At 39.6% G+C, this 21957-nt stretch overlaps 1 protein-coding gene across 1 annotated transcript; it reads left to right on the top strand.

Moving 5' to 3' along the window:
- The first annotated feature begins 5771 nt into the window (after positions 1 to 5771).
- LOC140463012 (peptidase inhibitor 15-like) lies at positions 5772 to 21569 on the top strand. Its single transcript, XM_072556604.1, has 6 exons — positions 5772 to 5882; positions 6081 to 6376; positions 10806 to 10924; positions 12683 to 12815; positions 14371 to 14486; positions 15315 to 21569. Exons 2-6 carry the CDS (start codon positions 6104 to 6106, stop codon positions 15448 to 15450), a joined length of 777 nt encoding a protein of 258 aa, XP_072412705.1. The 5' UTR covers positions 5772 to 5882; positions 6081 to 6103; the 3' UTR covers positions 15451 to 21569.
- Positions 21570 to 21957: the final 388 nt, after the last annotated feature.

The following is a 21957-nucleotide window of genomic DNA, read 5'->3' as shown; positions in this document are numbered from 1 at the left end:
GAACCTCGACAAACACCACTGCATTCGTCTCCAGACTTCCTTTGTGTAGGCACATTCCAGAAGGAGGTGTGTGACAGTCCCATCCCCTCTGCAGCCACTTCGAGGGCAGCGTGCGGTGCGGCAGAGAGTCCGGGCGTGCGTAAAGGATCTCACAGGCAGAGCCCTTCTTACCACCAGCCAAGCCATGTCTTGGTACTTGTTGGAAAGTTTTGGCGATGAGGCATTCTGCCAAATGGCTTTGACAGTCTGCTCAGGGGACCGCTCAACAGGATCCACCCTCTCCTTTTCCCGAAGGGTCTCAAGGACACTACGTGCTGACCACTTCCTGATAGACTTGTGGTCAAAGGTGTTTCTCCTCATAAACTTCTCTACGAAGGACAGGTGATACAGAACAGTCCAACTACTTGAAGCATTCCTCGGCAGTGAGGCCAGGCCCATCCTTCGCAACACCGGATGGGGACAGGTAGAACCTCAGTACGTAATGACAATTTGTGTTTGCGTACCGGGGATCTCACACACAGCTTGATGCAGCCACACACAAAGGTGGCCAATATACTGTTAAAATTAATTGTGGGGATAAAATCATGCACATGTCATTTTTGCACCAAAAGCAGAAACATCATCAAACACCTTACAATGCATTTGCATTGCAAGGTCAACGTTCCACAAATTATGCCTAGGATATTAAAATCATTGACCAGAGAATTGTGAGCAATACAATTGTGAATTCACCACAAGTATTGCTGGCTACAGTGAAACTCCATTGAAACACTTGTAAAACCTGATGGCATATGTTCACTGGTGATATAAAGCAGTATCCACTTTGCATGGGTTAAGACTTAACTGAGAAGAAAATGTCAAGAGTTGAGCCCCATTGTTCCAAAAGCTATTAAAGTTATGTAAACATCCAATTTAAACACCAAATTGACTGCTAGACAAGCCAAAATCAGTTGCATTATGTTTTAACGTAAACAGAAAAGTTTACTGGAAACATACTTATTCTTTAATAAATGAGAACAAAAAGGATTACTAATCTACTGTGGTGTGACTTAAACTAAACTACTTTAAAACAATTCACCTCATTCATGAATAAGACAGAAAAAAGACAAATGGTTTGACACAAGTCATTATGGGTGGAAAGTATAGACAGAGGAAAAAACAAAATTCCGAGGATCTAAGTAGCCACACAACTAGTATGGGTTAAGTTGTCTCTCACAGTTCTTCTGATTTTAGCAATAATGACACACTAACAACTGTAGAGTAATGGTTGATTTCTATTTCAATCCATGATCAGATGGAACTCAGTCTTTTCTCATTTTAGAATGATTACTTTTAAGTTTCTTGTTTTCTCCCTCCCTTCTTATTTGCACAGAGAGAAGAAATAATAATGTATTCTGCTTGCTGACTTCATGGATAGTTTTGACTGTGTGCTCCCACCAGTCTATAACAAACTTCACCTGGATTAATCCAAGGTCAATTGTCAGGCAGTTTACTTTTAATTCAAAAACTCCTGGTGATGCTCTCACTCAATAATGTAATACTTCTACTTCTGCAAAAGCAATATTGTCTTGTATACCTACATTTGTGATTCAGTCAAACTTGCAAGCTGCAGAACTCTCCTGCAATATAGCAATGCCTGATGTCCACTCCAGTTCATAGACCAAAATGGAAAAAAGAAATATCTTTCCTTACAATGGACAAAATCATAGAATTAGAAGAGAATTGTAGAATTAGAGTGCACAAAGAGGCCATTCAGCCCATTGAGTCCACACCAACCCTCTGAAGAACTTCCCACCTTAGTCCCTTACCCTATCCCTGTAATCCCACATTTACTTTTGTTAACATGTTTAGCACATCCCTGGACATTACAGGACAATTTAGAATGGTCAATTCACCTAACCTGCACATCTTTGGACTGTGGGAGGAAAGCAAAACACCTGGAGAAAGCACACGGACAGTCACCCAAGGCTGGAATCAAACTCAGGGCCTTGGTTTGTGAGGCTGTGCTAACCATTCATGGAATGTCTGCATCATTGGCTGGGCTAGCATTAAATCCCTGACAAATTTCAGAATAGTGTTACAAAAGGCCTGACTGTTGTTGAGGAAATTTTGCTCTTTTGCTAAGTTTTACAATACTTAGCGTGGCTTAGATCAGTGTCTTCTTCCAATTTGAGGAAACATGGGAACTGAAATAGGCATCATTTCCACCTGTAATCAACCTGTCTTAAAGAAATCTAGGTTCAAAAATCACCAGTCTCTTTCACCTCAGAAACTGCTCACTTCCATCTTGGGCTGCTGAAGTTTTCATTTTCCTGGCAAGCACAGATATGTATTGAATTATCGAATACAACAAAAACAGGAAATTCATGAGGTGAGGAATGGATGTACATTTTGGAATTTGCATTTGATTTTCCTGCACTCAGACAACACACAGACATGACCTAGACCCAAGTTAGTGCCAGCAGCGGCAGAAGCAGGGATAGGATGAATGAGTGAACCTGGGGGTGAACAGCAAATACAGCAGCAATAGGATAATTAACTGAGAAGCAGAGTCAGTCAGAGTTATCCTGGGGATGAATCTAGGGCAGAGCTCTAGACATGTTGTCATGACTCAAAAAGTGGCATTGGCTTGACTGCTCAGGAACCAGGCTTTCAGACTGAGGGAGTAGTGTCCGGACTCATTACCGATAAGGCACAATATCATAGCTATACTGAGGGAAGACATCTTGGAGGGTTCATCCAGCAAGGCATTTTGGATGGAGCTCAGCCTTAGGAAGAGTGCAATCACTTTGACAAGCAACATGTCATAAAGAAACAGTTATGTGGACAATTTATGGAAAACTGTCAAAACAATAGGGTTTTTTTGTGGTGGGTGATTTAAATTTCCCTTATGTTGACTGGGACTCAATTAGTGCCAAGGACTTTGGTGGGAGGGAGGTATTAGATGTGCCCAGGATGATATTTTGAAGCAATATGTAAACAGTTCAACTTGGGAAAGGGCCTTACTAGGCCTGGTATTGGGGAATGAGCCCAGTCAGATGATGGAAGTTTTACTGGGGGAACATTTCCCGAACAGCGATCATAACTCTGTAAGATTTATGTTGCTTGCAGTAAGGTGAAGAATAATCCTCAGGTGAAGGTACTAAATTGGGGCAAGGCCAACTACCACAATATTAGCCAGGAACTGGGGAATGTAGATTGGAGTGAGGGACAGTTATTCACTTCTGTTTTGTGGGAATCTTTTAAAGGCCATTTGATTAACATTCAGGATCAGCATGTTCCTGTGAAAACAAAGGATTAAAGATGACAAGATTCGGGACCATTGGATGACAAGAGAAATTGAGAGCTTAATCAAAAGATAAAGGAGGCATTTGCATGGTTTAGGAAACTGAACACAGACAGAAAAATACATAGATAGCAGAAAAGAACTCAAATAAAGGAATTAGGGGGGCTAAAGGGGCCATAAAATAACTTTAGAAAATAGAATGAAGGAAAATCCCAAGGTGTTTTATATGAATATAAGAAGCAAGAGAGTAACGAGATAAATGGTGGGTCAGCTCAAGAACGAAGGAGGGAATTTATGCCTGGAGCTGAAGGAAATGGATGAGATTCTTAATGAAAGATTTGCATTTGTATTCACAAAGAAGAAGGACATTGTGGATGGCGAGTCTGAGGAGGGGTATGTTGAAATTCTAGTGCGTGCCAATGCAAAAAAGGTGTTGGGTGTTTTCACAAGCATTAAGGTAGACAAGTCCCCAGGACCTGATGGGATCTAACCTAGAATGCTGAATAAAGCAAGTGAAGAAATTACTGGGCCCTTGTACAAAATCATTGTGTCCCCTTTAGTTACAGGAGAGATCCCAGAGGACTGGGGAACAGCCAACAATGTTTTTTTGTTTAAGAAGGGCAATAACAACAATCTGGGAAATTATAGGCCAATGGGCCCTAAGTCAATGCTAGAGAAATTATTGGAGAAAATCCTTAGGGATGAGTTTTACTCACATTGGGAAAATTATGGACTTATTAGCTTTGTGCTTGGAAGGTCATGTCTCACAAACCTGATTGAATTTTTTGAGGAAGTGACAAAGATGATTGATGAAGGCAGCGTGGACTTTAGTGAGGCCTTTGATGAGGTCCTCATGGTAGGCTGATATGGAAGGTGAACTCACATGGGATCCATGGTGTACAGAACGGGCATTTTCACAGAAGACAGAGAGTAGCGGTGGAAGGATATTTTTCTGACTAGAGATCTGTGATCATGGTGTTCTGCAATAGTCGCTACTGATACCCCTATGTATAAATGATGTGGAGGGGAATGTAGGTGGCCTGATTAGTGAGTTTGAAGATGACATAAAGACTCTGGGTGTTGTGGATAGTGAGGAAGATTGCCAGAGGATACAGCAGGATATAGATAGGCTGGAGGAATGGCATGTGAAGTTTAATCCAGATAAATGCAAGGTGATGGATTTTGGAAGATCTAATGTAGGAGGGAAGTTTATAGTAAATGACAGAATCCTTAGTAGCACCAACATACAGAGGGATCTAGGCCTACAGCTCCACAGTTCCCTGAAAGTAGCAACGCAAATGGATAAGGTAGTCAAGAAGACATATAATATGCTTGCTTTCATCAATCATGATAAAGATTGGCAAGTCACTTACAGCTGTACAGAACCTTGGTTAGGCCACATTTGGAATATTGTGTACTGTTCTGGTCACCATATCACCAAAAGAACGTGGAGGTTTTGGGGAGAGCACAGGAACAGTCTACCAAAAGTTGCCTAGCTCAGAGGATAATAGCTATGAGGAGAGATTGGACAAACTTGATTTGTTTTGAACATTGAAGGGTTAGAGGCCATCTGATAGAGGTTTGCAAAATTTTGAGACACTTGGATACAATAGATAGTCAGAGCTTTTTTTCCAGTGGAGAAATATCAATTACCCGGGTACGTAGGTTTAAGGTAAAAGGGGATAAGTTTAAAGGAGATTTGAGAGGCAAGACTTTTACACAGAGGCTGGAAGCACTGTCACAGGAGGTGGTGGGGTGGATGCATTAGCAATGTTTAAGAGACACTTCGACAGATATATAAATATGTAAAGAATAGAGGGATACAGACTGTGTAGAATCAAAAGATTTTTAATTTAGAAAAGCTTCATGTGGTGCAACAGTCTTGGTGGGCCAAAGGGTCTGTTCCTATGCTGTTTCTTTGTTTTTTATTACACCAGTGCACATGACCAAGAGCATTTATCCTGTATACTGTACTCCTAAAGGAACACTATCCTCTTTGTGTGAAGGTTACCACTGGATGATGTAAAAGGTAAACAGATAATTTCAAGGAATATGTTAGAAAGGAAACTACTCAACGAAGATGCACAAATCCACATGATAACCTCCTAATGGCCGAATCCAACCACAATAAATATTACTTATGCTCAGCTTACTTTATCTTTAGGAATATTGACATACATAAATATGCAAGTCTTGTTCTGAGTTCAGGTCCAATGTCACATTGAAATTAACTGTAGATTAAACCTAATCTCATCAGGTTGGATAATAGCATATATCAGTAGGGGTAGCAGTTTTGTTTTATTCCTGATGTCTTCCATGTTATGCACTGTGAGTACTCAATGCATAAACGTTGAGTTGTAAGAAAGTGATGATGTGCTATGGACAGGAAACTCTAAATACTCCCATAGCCTATCACAGGTCTTCAAACACTTTGACGTTTCCCCGGGGAACTTTATACAGGTCCATGTGTCAGATCACAGCAGAAGTCTGCAGCAACTGACTGGATTCGACTTCCTTACCACATGTTGGACCTGGGAGTGTTTGTAAACGCCAGGCTTCAGTTTAGATCTTTGCTGTTCTTGGTTAACAGACTTAGGTATGTGACACTGAGTTGGTATGTCGATTAAATGTAGTTGAGATATTTCATTGCTAAAGCTAAATCAATCTTGATTTTGCAAAGAAAAAGTAAATTGCTTGAATTTCAAATTTATCAAATAAGCACATCTTTAAACGAATATTAAAGTTAATCTCAAAGATTTTTAAAATATTTGTATTTGATTCAAATGTTAAACAGGAGGCCCAGGTTAGATATTCAGAATGAACCTTTTACACATCCGCCTGTGTTTGACCACCTTGCTGTTGTGGGTCATTCAGAAGTCTGGCGCACTTGTGCTGTCTAATGTCACCGATCTGACGGTGCACCCAACAGCCGAGGCCAACCCTGAAGGAAGAACGTTTCTATCGGCCCCTGGGGCTCCCCGCAGCAGACGCAAGCGGCAGATCTCCCCCAGAGACCGCAACGTGATTCTGGATTACCACAACAGGGTTCGGTCGCAGGTCTTCCCTCCTGCCGCTAACATGGAGTACATGGTGAGTGGCATTCTGAATCAATTTCGTTTCACTCCTCGCTGCTTATGGAAGGAAATGGAGCTGAATGGGGTTGAGGTAACCCCCTGCCTGACTTGTTTGGTCTGTAGAGTGCTGTCACGGCAGAAACAGGTTCTGCTTTGACCCTGCACCTATCCAAGTTCACTGAGCCAGGTGTATTCACGCTCCGACCTGTAGGTCCAAACCTCTGCTCTAAACTGGAATTGCGAATCCCTAATCTGGATTCACCGTTTAATCTATCACAGAGTTAAAAAATCACTCAACACCGGGGTCATAGTCCAACAGGTTTATTTGGAAGTACAAACTTTCGGAGCGCTGCTCCTTCATCGGGTAGCTCGCTAGCTAGATACAAGTACAGCTTGAATTTCCAAATAAACCTGATGGACTATAATCTGGTGTTGAGTGTTTTTTTTTAATTTGTCCTCCCCAGTCCAACACCGTCATCTCCATACCATGATCTCTCGAACAGGGAAAAGAAGGCAGTCCCCTAACATTTCAATGGGACTTTTAAGTGCCCAGCTTTGGAAAGTTTGCAGACACACAATCAATTTAAATAGAAATGTTTAGACAGTAGGAATTTCCCATTGCCTGAATATTTTTTATATGGAATGTTGGAGAGAGACAGTCCCAGGAGGGATGCGAACAGTATAATTTTTGACTCAGATTCGCTGTCAATTTGGAGTCACTCTCAGGACATCTTTATAAGGAAATGAAGACTTGCTTCAAAGCCTGTAGGTTTGGTCTCTGCAGATACCACAGAGGATAGAGGGAAGTATGTGTTCCAGCGCTGCTAGGCAGTTTATGTTGATTCTGGATTAGTGGTGCTGGAAGAGCCAGCAGTTCAGGCAGCATCCAAGGAGCTTCGAAATCGACGTTTTGGGCAAAAGCCTTTCATCAGGAATAAAGGCAGTGAGCCTGAAGCATGGAGAGATAAGCTAGAGGAGGGTGGGGGTGGGGAGAAAGTAGCATAGAGTACAATGGGTGAGTGGGGGAGGAGATGAAGGTGATAGGTCAGGGAGGAGAGGGTGGAGTGGATAGGTGGAAAAGGAGATAGGCAGGTAGAACAAGTCTGGATAAGTCATAGGGACAGTGCTGAGCTGGAAGTTTAGAACTAGGGTGAGGTGGGGGAAGGGGAAATGAGGAAACTGTTGAAATCCACATTGATGCCCTGGGGTTGAAGTGTTCTGAGGCGGAAGATGAGGCGTTCTTCCTCCAGGCGTCTGGTGGTGAGGGAGCGGCGGTGAAGGAGGCCCAGGACATCCATGTCCTCGGCAGAGTGGGAGGGGGAGTTGAAGTGTTGGGCCACGGGGCAGTGTGGTTGATTGGTGCGGGTGTCCCGGAGATGTTCCCTAAAGCGCTCTGCTAGGAGGCGCCCAGTCTCCCCAATGTAGAGGAGACCGCATTGGGAGCAATGGATACAATAAATGATATTAGTGGATGTGCAACTAAAACTTTGATGGATGTGGAAGGCTCCTTTAGGGCCTTGGATAGAGGTGAGGGAGGAGGTGTGGGCGCAGGTTTTACAGTTCCTGCAGTGGCAGGGGAAAGTGCCAGGATGGGAGGGTGGGTTCTAGGGGGGCGTGGACCTGACCAGGTAGTCATGGAAGGAATGGTCTTTGCGGAAGGCGGAAAGGTGTGGGGAGGGAAATATATTCCTGGTGGTATGTTGATACAGCAGTAACCCACGGCAGCTCAGAACACTCCCTGCGCCATTTACTGTAGTCATGGAATCAACCATGGCCCAATGTTTAGAGGTTACACCGGCAAAGTCGATTTCCCCAACTCCTGATGCTACCGGGCTTGCTGTGTTCTCCCAGCCTCCTGCTTATCCATTAATTTTTACTGTAGCCAACGAAAAGTTACACTGGCTTTTTCCAATGCATCTTTATTTCATGAGCGTTTATATGACAAGTTGCAGTAAGTGGGGGCTGGAAACTGCGCATCTGGAACCTGCATGAACAGAACAAATAAGTTTGGCACCTCCTTAACAACCAAACTGAAGATTTATTATTGAATAGCACTAAGTCTGAAGAATGAAATGTAAGGAAAAATAGTGTTTCTCAGACCAAACCAGACCATGAAAGGTGAAGATTAAAAGCAATAAAAATGTTTTAAAATTGCATTTTATTTATATCACTGATAAGAAAGGTTGAAAGAATAAAATTTCAAAACAACTTCAGACTTTATTATTGCTTATTTAAAGTAACATGAGTATTATGTATTAATTGTCAGTCCATAACCACCTTTCAAGATAAAGCAACAATCAGAAACTGATCTTATTATAGTACAAATTATTGTGAAATTCAACATCAATATATCCTAATGTGTGAACCATCTTCTGTGCATTACTAAGATTAAAAGAATTTCTACATGATTTACTGATGCTAAATTTGATTTAATTTAATTTATTTTCCCATGTATCTTGTTACAAAATACAGTGAAAAATGTTGTATAGTTTCACCACTCATTGGCGCCATCTTAAAACAGAAAAATAAACCAAACTATAGAATATTAGACAGAAAAATGAAGAAATAAAGGAAGTGTCGAACTTTACAGTCCTTCTTGTTAAGTGCTCAGTCATGGACCATGCACCTTGTGGTCTAAGCACAAGTCCCCTTGGCTGCGTCACTGCTGCTGGAACAAACGTTGCCACTCATTGGTGCCACCTCGTCTCCACGACAGCCTTGCCATGATGAGTCCTTGTTGGACTTTGCCAATGCATATGCCACCGATACCACCAGGTACCGCACTGGCCCAAACATGACTCCGTCACCACCATGAGTCCACTTAAAGCCCAGCTCAATGATGCAGCTGCTGCTGATGCTACCAGATGTCATACTGGGCCTAAACCCACCTCCGCTGTCACCTCCGTGAAACTGTGCTCGACTCAGATGCCACCAGAAATCCAAACTCACCTCCGCAGAAGCAGCCATGAGTCAGTGCCGCTGGACCCTCTCACCAACACTGCCACCGTGCCCTTCACTGAGGAGGTAAGCAAAAAAAAAAGAGAAAAGGGAATGAAAGAAGAGAGAAACTAAAGAAAGGAAACAAAAAGAAAAGCAGATGGAATGGATGAGCCCTGGGCTCAGATGCACTACTCCATCACCACCTTACCGGAAAGTAAATAAATATGATTATCATGATCGCTTCTGTTCTGAATAAATGTTTTGGCAAAATATCATCATTCATGGTTAAAATAATATTTGCTTTCTAGCAACCTGAATTTTTAAAAATCATTTAAAATTACATTGTCATCTAGAGAAATGGAAAGAAGAATGGGAGTTCATAAATAAAACAAAAAGAGCAATTAAACGTGTCCAATATGAATTAATTCTTTTCAAGTTTTCATTATTCAATCTTTTTGAGCAATTTCTTACATGTGGTTTAGGTCACATCTTCAAAATTCTTTTATTGGGTTTATTGGGTGAAAGTGAGAATTGGTAATGGCTGCCAGAACTTCTAGCAGTTCAAAGAAGCACATTCAATCTTTATAGAAGTGGCACATTTCTAAAAGCCAGGAATGATAGTTGCAAAAATCAAACAGACCTGTGTATGCTCATCCATTTGTCAGATCACTCATGCCACTGATAACTTCTTTCAATTAGTCAATGGTTTCCATAGATACAACCTGAAGGCTAACACTGTGAGAGGAAATTTCCACAGTCTAATGGTAGTTTGTTCTTGTTATCATCTTTGCTGGCTATATTTTTGGAGTTTGCTTTGGAAAATCTCATGACACCTCTCATTGCTGTGGTATTCTGAGGGACAAGCTGAGAAACAGTAGTAACCAAAAATAGAAATTGTTGGAAAAGCTTGGCAGGTCTGGGCTTCTGTGGAGAGAAGTGACCTGAAACATTAACTTTGTTTTCTCTCCACTGATGCTGCCAGACCTGCTGAGCTTTTCCAGCAATTTCAGTTTTTGATTCTGATTTCTGACGTCTGCAGTTCTTTCAGTTTTTATTGAGAAACAGTGGTATTAGGTTGGTCAACTCTAACCATCACCATTTCACAGGCCATAGGTCAAATCAATGCGCTGGATGGTTTCACGACAGCCATTGCAGCTTAAAAACCCTGAGAAATAATATCATATAATGATATCAGATGGACCTCAATGCAATTTTATCTCACCAGCCCAAGTTGGAAATTGCAATAGCTTGCTCACCTGTTGAAGACAGTGGAGAGGAGCATTCAGACCAGTAAAAGGAGGAAGAGTACTTCTCAAATCCCTACAAGGGAAGCTTAGGAATCTTAAATTATAGATTCTTCTTCTCAATCCTGAGCTCCTTAAAACAATTCAGAATATCAAGTACATATATACTGCATTAATCTAGAGTTCTTTAGATCAGGCAGTATATATTCTGAATTCAGTATATTAAGTGAAATTTATCATTTCAATTTGCTTCTTTCACAGCTCTGGGATGACAGACTGGCAAAGTCTGCTGAGGCGTGGGCAGCACATTGTATATGGGATCATGGGCCACCAAGCTTGATGAGATTTGTTGGTCAAAATATGTCTATTCAATCAGGCAGGTGAGTAAAGGAGGACCATTCCATAATTAAGGCCAAGTGAATGGTTTGTCGTCTGCAGAAAGCTAGCAGTTACAGGCTGGTCATCTGTGTTACAGCCTGTCTGATTTTTCTGGGATGGATAGAGACGCTAAGATGTGTCATGGCTGGAGTTGTTAGTTTTCTGAGTGTGAGATGTCTCACATAATATGTTGTGATCAAATAAAACTCTTAGATGTAATTAAATATTTCTTTAAGTTAATTATTTTTAAGTTAACTCAGCTAAAGTTCTTTATACCATAATACACTTCGCCAACTTCTCACTCAAGTGACCATTCTTTATCTGTGAACATGATTAGGTGAGTGTCATGGGGTAGGTGTGTGTTCTCTTAGTCAGGAAGAAAGAAATAAATCCTCCATTACTCACTCCCACCATTCCCACCCATCCTGTCTTTGCCTTTTATCTGGATCCTGCAATTCAGGATTTGCAACCTCTGTGATTGCATTGCTGCCAGTTGCTACTGCTCCCACTGGGGCTTCTATAGCTGTGCACCTCAAGTGCTGTGAAGGTCTGATCATGCCCACTTAAATGCCCAAAGTGCGCTTGACTCTGTTGGACCTTCACCCATTGAATTAGCAAGGCTCCCCAACAATTCCCTCACTAGTGGACAAGATGCCCATTGGTCTGACAGAATCCTAACTACTATTGAGATTTTATTCCTTGCTCCCAGTTTTCCAGCGTTTATTTCTGATTATTTGTTATGATTAAGGATAAAGAGGGTTCAGGAGAAATTGACTCCTGTTTCAGTTTACACCCAGTGTGGATTACAGAGGAGTCCGGATGGCAGAATTTACCCAGATCAACTTCTTCAAAGCAGTTGTAAGTAAGTAAAATGTCACTAGCGCTGGAAAAGCATAGCAGGTCAGGCAGGTCCTCAGATGCTGCCTGACCTGCTGTGTTTTTCCAGCACCACACTCTTGACTCTGATCTCCAGCATCTGCCGTGCTCACTTTCTCCAAAATGTCACTAGGCTCTTGAGAAATATGAAATATTATATGCACAGGTTATATTGACTGAATTTAAAATAGTTTAAAAAGAAACTGCAGTAAGTGATGTAAATAGTAGCAAAATGACTTGTTCTTTTCAAAATCTTTGATCAAATGTTTGAAAGAGAGTTTACCTTTCCACAGTAATTTCATATAGAAAGGGCACTTTTCAGATTCAAAAGTGATGGCCTTGGACCCATTTAAACACTTGTGTAGTGAAAATGACGATCTGATTAGGATACTCCTTGTCCCACAGTCATATTAGCAAGGTGAGCAAATAGATGTCGATCTATTTATAAGACTGATGATAATGCCAACCTTATAGAACATGAAGCTATATGAATACCAAAGTGTCTATTCACCATTGAAGGTATGCTTGCAGTAGATAATAGTGGAGAATCCTGTAGTGACTTTCTCAACCAACACATGCACTGTTTCATCTCAAGAGAGACTTTGAGTGCAGAATTAATGTGAAAGGAATTTTTTAAGCATAAGCTTGCCCAAGACCCTGAAAAGCCAATATATTCCTGTTGCTTTCTTCACTGCATTGTCTCAACCAGATGACCAGCCAAGAGGGACGTTCTCCTATAGTACAAGTTGTTGTGATTATTTGGAATTTGGCATTCTTGTGATTGTCCTGATAAGTATAAGGTGACAAGCTTCAGAACATTTTTTTTCTTTTCAGCTATGTTCAGGTATCATATCAGAAAATAATATTGTTTTGTTTTTTCCCAGCTATCGGTCTATTTTAGACCTTGTAAGATCTTGGTATGATGAAGTACGCTATTACTCCTTTCCTTATCCAAGAGAATGCAATCTAAGATGCCCCAATAAATGCAGGGGAGCAGTTTGCTCCCATTATACTCAGGTACTAAACTAATAATTTATTTAAATAAAAGATACTAATGATTTTGCAGTGAATTACAGCATATAGTGTTACAATGGGAAATGGATCATGGAAACCATTAGTGAGTCAATAAGTTAATATAGATATTTAACTCTGGTATCAAACAGCTACAGTTGTTTTCAATGTCCTGAAAAGTTAAAAAATAAATAGCAATTACTGGAAATGTTTGGCAGGACAACGAGGTAAAGCAGTTTTCATCTCTTTCCAGCTGTTTGAAAGGAAGGTTTTGCTGGATTTTCAGCCCACAAACTGATGAGAGGCAGCATTCCAAATGTATCTTTCACCTCTGCTTCGTTCAATCATATTAAGGACCTAATTTATCTTACTGTTCCTAGCTCTGGTGAACATTCTATATTGGAAACATTAACCTTTTTTTTGTCTCCACAGACTAAGATAGGTAGATGGACAGGTAGTTTTGAGGCAGGGAAGCTGCAGAAAGATTTAAACAGGTTAGGAGAGTGGGCAAAAGAGTGGCAGATGGAATACAATACAAAAAAGAGTGAGGTCATGTACTTTGGTAGGAAGAATAGAGGGATGGACTATTTTCTAAATGAGGAGAAAATTCAGAAATCTGAAGTGCAAAGGGGCTTGGGGGTTCTAGTCCAGGATTCTCATAAGGTAAACTTGCAGTTTGAGTTGGTAGTTAGGAAGGCAAATAAAATGTTGGCATTTATTTCGAGAAAGCTAGAATATAAAGGAAGGGATATACTTCTGAGGCTTTATAAAGCTCTGGTCCGATGACATTTAGAGTATTGTGTGCGATGTTTGGACCCATACCTCAGGAAGGATATATTGGCCCTGGAGCGGGTCCGGAAGAGGTTCATGAGAATGACCCAGGAATGAAAGGCTTAACACATGAGGAATTATTGAGGACTCTGGGTCTGGCCAGGTCATTGTGTATATTTCAGGAGGTAGATAGTTTCTTGATTGTCAAGGGGATCAAGGGTTATAGAGAGAAAGTGAGAAAGTGGAATTGTGAATCTTATCAGCCATGATGGAATGTAAGAGTAGACTAAATGGCCTGAATGGCCTAATTTCTACTCCTATATCTTAGTATCTTAGTCTTATGAATGCCTGCTGCATATTTCTAGAATTCACTGTTATGAATATATCAAACTGTTACAGTAAAATTCTGTTCCATTGCTTTCAGTGGCATTCTTCGTGACACTTGAAAATCCTTTTATATTTTTGTAAGATATGCGATCCTTGCATCTGAACTCTACCATTTTATCTCTTCTGATGAAATATAAATGGTGCTGTAAGTATTGAGGAATGTCACCAGTCTAATCAGCTTGAGCTAACCTTTCAAAAAGAAGGAATGAGATGTTTGATCAGGCAATAATTACAAGCAATGCATTTTATATTTCTGCAACAGAATCTTTAAATTTGTTTCATTAATGAAATATATGTATTTTTAATCCCTCCTGCTTGAAGTGTTAATGATGTACCTTGGTTACTAAACTCAGTACAGAGATTTTAAACTTAATTTAATTAAGGATTATCCCTTACTTTTCAGATGGTCTGGGCAACATCAAACAGAATAGGATGTGCTGTCCACACCTGCAATAACATGAAAGTCTGGGGTTCGTTTTGGCCCCACACCACCTTCTTAGTGTGCAACTATTCAATAAAGTACGTGAAAGTTTTAATTTAAACTATCTCCATTATATGCATATGCTTGAATGTCTTATCACAGCAAAAGTAAACTTAACACAAGTTAATTTGACATGTTTTCCCTGCTTAAATCAAAATTTTAAAAAATGAACAGTAACATCATGCAAAATATGTGTCTTTTTTGGTAAAGTTTTGAGTTTGTAGCCGATGCTTATGTCAATAGCCATCACAGAATTTCAATATTTCTTAGGGCCATTACATAACACTAATATCATACAGTGAAAAATATATTACATTTAAAATTGATCCAGGTCACTAAACTAAATTATACTGATATAGAGATTTACTATTTTACATTATCTGACCTTCTGTGAGGTGTCATTTATGCTACATTAAAATGAAATGGTAAAGTATAAAAGGTGGAAATGAACTGTTGAATCTTTGCTACTCAGGAGCTTATAAAAAATGATTTAATAGTTACATGACTTCTTACATGACTCTTAAGAAGTCAACATGTCACAGTTGCACACCATGGACACTAGCAGCTCAGATTTACATTAGCACATCCAGGATCCTTGGAGAAACCCCATGGACAAGCATAGAACGACTAACAGTATGTTTCCATGTTTCACTGTGCATGTGTATATTTGAGAAATTGCTGTCAACTTCAGAATAATAAATCAGATGAACGCTAATGGTTTCACTGGTATTACTGCTGCAAAACTGAGTCATTGTCCTATTAGAAGGAATGGTGCATGGAAGTAAGCATTGAACCCTGTAAAGTTTATAACATTGTAAAAAACAAACATATTAACATGATTCATGTGTTATATTTTTCTAATACAGGGGAAACTGGATTGGAGAAGCTCCATATAAAACAGGGAAACCATGTTCAGCTTGCCCACCCAGCTATGGAGGCTCCTGTAGTAACAATCTCTGTGTTCCAGGAGTCATGTTAAATAGGTTGTTCCCATTCAAGTAATTTGTCTTCTGTACATTGTTTTGACAGTAGTAAGAGATTAATGAGTGTCTGGTTTCCTACTTAGAGCTAATATATGAACCAACTAATTCAATGAAAATGATAATCGGAAGAAAACCTCTAACTATTGCCTCAAAAAGTACAGTGGGACATGCTTATTCAAAATAGAAATGTGACTCTTCAAAGGTAATGTATTTTCCAATGAACAAGATCATTACCTCTGACAAATCAGGAATGATTTTCAGACTTTTGGAAAGATGGTTTTGATTGTACAAGTTTATTTCAAAAGAAACACATCATAAATCCGAATCGTTTCTATGTTCCCGTATCCCAGGCAACCAGCAACAGTGGCAATGACTATTATATGTCAGTTAGTTCCAAAGTAAGCAATAAGTTCTTGATGGCGTAGTTAACAGAAGACTGTTAAGTATATTTACAATTATGTGTGTGTTGAACATGAGTTGAAATTTTTGCCTCCCTATGAATGAGGTAGTCACTTAACTCTTTCCTGCATACAAATGTATAATTTGTTCAGTTACAGTGTGCAGGAGAGTGATTTGTGGGGAGAAATCTCCAACTGCATAAAATATTGTATTGCAGTCTTTAAAATTTCAGTACGTATAACTTTGTAGAATATGTTAAATTTCATAGAATATATCAAATTCAAGCTAATCCTTCAGCTACACTTACTGTGAACTTACTTAAATGTAAGTCTCGAAAAACAACACAGTGAAAAGTGCAAAATCAAGATTGCCCTCTGTTGGACAAATCACAACACTGATGATATCTCAAGATGATCGTAGCTGTAGTGTAGGATGAAATTGAACCTTGACTAAGAAACTTCATATTTTACTTGCCATTTTTTTATCGAAGGTATTCATAGCCTCCTAGCTGAGTAGAAAACCAATAATTAAAATATAGTTCTCCAAATAAAAACATCAGCATTGGAAATGGAAACATGCTATCTATTGCATGCAGTTTCAGTTGTACTGTAACTGGACTAAGATTAAATATTAAGTGCATTTCAAGACATGCAACTTAGACCTTTGTACAGCTGCTACATGTGTCAGTTGGACCCTGTCCTTTACAACCAAATAAAGCACACTTAAATTATAATAAATTTAAAGATTCACTGTCACCACGAATGTTTGACTTCATGATTATAAATTATTCGTGAGATCAAGTAGTGGAACTAGGTATATTCGCTTGATACTGTATGTTAAAACAGTGAGCTGGAATCTCCCTCAGTCAGCAATGCACCACTTGGTTTCAAAGTGGAAAATAGAGGCCTTAGAGTATTATTTTCCTCATTGATGTATACATTATAATGACACAACAAAATAATTTAGGGTGAGATAGATTAATTAGTTGTAGCTAGGTCAATAGAATCATTTTTTTATCCACTGCTTGTCCGTAATTTTTAACTGGGCACAGTGGCAAATTAAGGTGTCCCTTAGAAATATCTTCTACCTCAGAGACTTATGCTCAGTAGAGTTTAAAGTCAGCTTGAGAGTTTGTCAGAAGTTTCTACTATATAATGAATCAGTATGAACCCTCCAGCAACCCTGCTCCCATTTATGTTTAAGTACATTGTGCTGTGGAGTCTATCATATCCTTAATTGCCACTATTCAGGAAGGTCTGTTGTGTAAATGAGAAACTCTTGACAAAGAAAACAGACATTGCAAATTCTGGAAGATGAAACACAAACAAAAAAGCTAAAAAGAAGCACACTTTGGGTGATGTTTTCATCCCCCAACCCCATGCCAACTTTGGAGATGGGGACAGCATTTAATTGAGTGGGATGGCGATGGGTCGAGAGCACTGACACTGTCCTGCCTCCACTCAGGTTAAGTCCATGGTGGACGGGCTAATGGATACCTTTCCTGCCCTACCAGCAACTGAGGCACGTAAGTGAGAAAGTACAGTTCACTTAAGGGCCTCCTCCAGCCCCCACCAATTTTAAGCCAGTGAGGAACTCAATAAGTAGACTCAAGTGAGTTGCTTGAGGTCTGTTAGGGGAGTCCCTAATTTATAGACAGTCTCTGATGAGGGGATCCAGGCATTGGAAAGAAGTGCCTGTTAAAAGCTACCCCCTCTCATTCCTACTGATCCCCTACACCCCTCTTCTTTATGAACCCCACCCAGCGAAACCTCACCTATCCTCATTTACCAGTTACCTTGGTTGCTTTGCGATTCTGGCTCTGCTATGGATATATTTTCCATAACAACGTGCCACTTATCTGTAGCACTGCCGAGTAAAATGAAATGCTGGGCTCAAATTAGCTGGCAGCTTCTGGTGGCAGGGTTTCCCATCTCCTGAGCTCCTGATCCTATGGAAGGTTTACCTTTAGCTGGTTGATTGCCTGTGTGACAGACCTTATCCAAAGAAGGCAACCTGAGTGATCTGCCAACTCTTCATCAGATGGCTGAGAATCCTATTGCTTCCATAAGATTCTCCCCAAGGAGGTCTACCAGTATCTGCAAGGAAATCCGAGAATGTCATATTTCTAATGTGGACCCTTCATTAGAAATGGAGACTGGGAGATACAATCCTACTGAGTTTCAAACAGGTTTAGCGGACTGAATGACTTACTCTAGCTCCTGTTTTCTTAGGATCTTTTGATGTAAATAAAACACTCAAAGGAATTGAACAAAATAAAACTGAGGAGGAAGTGGAAGGAAGAAGTGCAATGCATTTTGACCCCTGCCCTATGCAATTCTACTATAAGGTCATTTACTACCTGCTTTCAGTTCTACTGTAAGGTTTGTATCTCCATCAGTAACCTAACATTACTCTTTACAAATATTCCAGCCATTTCAGTTTTATTTAATGTTCGTCTTCTGTGCCACCTAGTGGTAATAGATCTTGCTTACAGGCAGATTAGAACAGTATATTTGGCATTTTTGGAAGCAAAGGATTTGCGCTTTTGCTTATTTACGCAAAAGTGGCATCTTACTTTAGGTCTGCACACTGCGTACACAGTAGTATCAATCAGACAAATCTTATAGCGATAGCAGAATTCAATAAAAATAATCATGTAGATTAGATTACTTACAGTGTGGAAAAAAGCCCTTCGGCCCAACAAGTCCACACCGACCCTCCAAAGAGCAACCGACCCAGACCCATTCCCCTACATTTATCCCTTCACCCAACACTATGGGCAATCTAGCATGGCCGATTCACTTAACCTGCACATTTTTGGACTGTAGGAGGAAACCGGAGCACCTGGAGGAAACCCATGCAGACACGGGGGGGAATGTGCAAACTCCACACAGACATTTGCCTGAGGCGGGAATTGAACCTAGGTCTTGGGCGCTGAGGCAGCAGTGCTAACCACTGTGCCACCGTGCCGCCCCAAAATAAATATAAAAAGACATTTAAAAATTGAGAACTTAACTGATAAGATTCAAACAGGTCATGACAATTTGTCAGGACTGTCTTGATAACTCAGTAAGTGAATCCACTCAATGGTGGGAACTTAAGCTTTACTCCCTTGGCTTTTTAAGCAATTTAGCCAATTTCAGCTGGAGCAACCATGTGTCAAAAGTCACAACAGTATGCTTGGACTGGAAAATATTGACTTACGCTTCTGCTGATCAATGATATTTAGTGCTGCAAATGGCAAATAGTTGTGAACAATTGCTGGGAATGCTTGGATTAGGAGCATTTGTCAAAAGTTCCCAAATGTTTGAATGACCTTTATGTGCTCACATTACAGCAGTGGTTATATTCAAGTAGCCATTCATTGGTTATAAAGCATTTTGAAATGTCCAGAAGTGAAAGACAATGTATGAGTGCATAGATTAAAATGGTGCTGGAAAAGCATAGCAGGTCACCGAGGAGCAGGAAAATCGACGTTTCAGGCAAAATAATGAAGGGCTTTTTGCCCGAAATGTCGATTTTCCTGCTCCTCGGATGCTGCCTGATCTGCTTTGCTTTTCCAGCACCATTCTAAACTAGACTCTGATTTCCAGCGTCTGTAATCCTCACTTTTGCCTAATGTATAAGTGCATGTCTTTTTATTTCTTTAAACATAGACTGTTTAGCCACACATGAAGAATAATAAAAGGGAGAGTGATAACAGCTGAAAGTTAGAGAAAATTTGTCCTTCTTTTATCTTTTATGCTCGAATGAAATCAAATCTACCAAGAATAAGAGTGATCTTCGTGGGTAATTGTGGATTATATTGAATAAAGATGAGAAGCTGCCCAACAAGAAGGCCAGAGAAATAATGATGGAAATTGCTCTGGATTCCTGTATACTTCTTCACTGCTTAAGACTAAGCTAGATTTGGAAGAAGATAGATATGTTCACAGCCTCTCATTTGAATATTGTGCATGACCAGTTTTCATCATAAAAACAAAGGCAAGTGAGATAATCAAACGGAAGCATAGCAGTGTTGATTAGTGCCTGTCCAATTTTCCATTGGAATGAATGGAAGTAGGTATTAGATTGGGTGGGATTGCATGGAAACAAGTTTCAGGGATAAATGCAGTTGTGGATTGTGTTATTCAGGTAGTACATTGATGTGACTGTAGTCATTTCAATATGGATTCGGGCAATTGCCACTCCCATCAACACTGCCAAAGTAGCACATTAAATACAGCAGCAACCTTGATGATTTTAGCATTACTGTAAATAAAGATTTATAGTGTCAAAACCACATCAACTGATATTCAATTACTTGGTCTATCTAATTAAATAAATTTCATACTAGTCAGTTTTTATAGTAACCACCGTTCATTTGACAGTTTTACAGATGGAAATCTATAAATATCTATGCATTGAAAATCAGATATATTAGTCATTATTGGATTATACATTGGTCAGCACTGGCAATCTTTTAATCTTTATATTTAAAACGACTACTAAAATTGTTTTGACTATTGGCCCATGTCAGATAATTAAATTCAAGATAGTTCATTCGAAACTTAATTATGCATGAATAGCTTCAATACTTTCAATCTGTTTACATGTGAGAAAAGCGAATCAAACAACTTTACAATAGTCTTTCAATGGAATTACGCTGGCAAAAATTTCAACATTTGTATTTGTGTTGACAGTGGACCATAATTTGTCATGTAAAACAATGCCTGTTTAGACAAATAAATGTATAGTTACATGTTCTGTGTAATTAAAAACACTCTGCTTAAGAACAGTAGATATTGGTTTCAAGTTAGCAGGCTGTAGTCATGGATTGCTGCATAGATAGTGAATTGCTTCATAATATGAATGTGCTCAATGAAATGTGGACAGCTTTTTGGTGAAATGTGTGTAGCAATCTAGCAACTGTTTGTTATAAATTGTACATAGTTATTTTTATATCTGTATAGCTCCTTATATTACTGGCATTATCAAACCTGGCAACTCTTTTTTAATTCAGTTGCAATTACTGGCCAGGCTAACGTTTATTGCCCACCTCTAACTGCTCTAGACAAGATATAAGGAATGTTGTGGTCCATGCAACTCAGGTGGAGGAGGTACATCCACAGTGCTGTTTATTTCCTTTTTAAAAATTTTGTACTGTTTTGACATAACTGAATGGCTTGCTGGGCCATTTCAGCGGACGTTTAAGAGCAAACCTCATTGTCATGAGATGGAGTCACATGTAGGTCAGAACAGGTAGAGATGGCAGATTTCCTTCTAAAGGACTAAATCCAGTGAACCAAATGGGCTTTTACAACAATTGACAATGGTTTCATGGTCAACATAAGACTAACTTTCAATTTTAGCTTTATTTTTTTACTTAAATTCTGTCAGTTGTTTTGATCGGATTGAAACATGTCCCCAGAGTGTTAGCCTGGACTTCTGACATCTCTGTGTCACTGCTTTCCCCTAGATTGTTTCAGATAAATCTAATGAGTGGCGCAATTGAGGCAATAAATTGTAGGAATGTCCTTCCTTCAGCAGCAAGGTCCAAGAGGAGTGCAGGAGACCCTGAACCTCTGTAGTAGAAGTTAGAGTATGCTGTTTGTTCTAAAATGACAATATTGTTTGTATGTGTGACTGTAAACCATACGTGCAGTATTATGTGGAAAGCAAATATAAAGGTACGTCTTGAACTTCTCCTTTTGTAATTGCTTTCATTACCAAAACAAAAATAAATTGCAAGTATATATTCGTGCTTGTGTTATTTTTATGTCCTGCAATTAATTGTGTTTTCTTTATTGATTCCTCAATTTCCTTGCCAGTAGTAAATCTTCAGTTCACAGGATTAGCAGATAACCTATTTGGAAAGTCTCAAAACATCTCTCAATGGTATAGGCATTAAGAAAGGGGAAGAATGATCTAAATTATGTCATTATTCCTTTGTTTCTTCCATGGCATGACAATTTCATTTTCCAAGAGAGCTGTTCATATATTGGTTTGGGTAATTTTCTGTCACCAATTCTTTCTCTATACTCAGTCCAGAGTCTGTATAATTATGAATGGTAGAGGTTGACTGCTGGTGACTCAAAACAATGGATACTCTTGTTTTACACATCCAGGGAATTTATTGCATGATAAC

Source organism: Chiloscyllium punctatum, chromosome 37 (assembly GCF_047496795.1).
Source record: "Chiloscyllium punctatum isolate Juve2018m chromosome 37, sChiPun1.3, whole genome shotgun sequence".
Taxonomy (NCBI): domain Eukaryota; kingdom Metazoa; phylum Chordata; class Chondrichthyes; order Orectolobiformes; family Hemiscylliidae; genus Chiloscyllium; species Chiloscyllium punctatum.
This window is presented reverse-complemented; position numbering and strand designations above follow the sequence as displayed.

Bases quoted from the DNA above. Each gene is read 5' to 3' on its own strand.
- LOC140463012 (XM_072556604.1), top strand. From the start codon at position 6,104: ATGAACCTTTTACACATCCGCCTGTGTTTGACCACCTTGCTGTTGTGG. The intron at 10,925-12,682 runs GTGAGTAAAGGA...GTTTTTTCCCAG, and splicing joins ATGTCTATTCAATCAGGCAG to CTATCGGTCTATTTTAGACC. The intron at 12,816-14,370 runs GTACTAAACTAA...CTTACTTTTCAG, and splicing joins TTTGCTCCCATTATACTCAG to ATGGTCTGGGCAACATCAAA.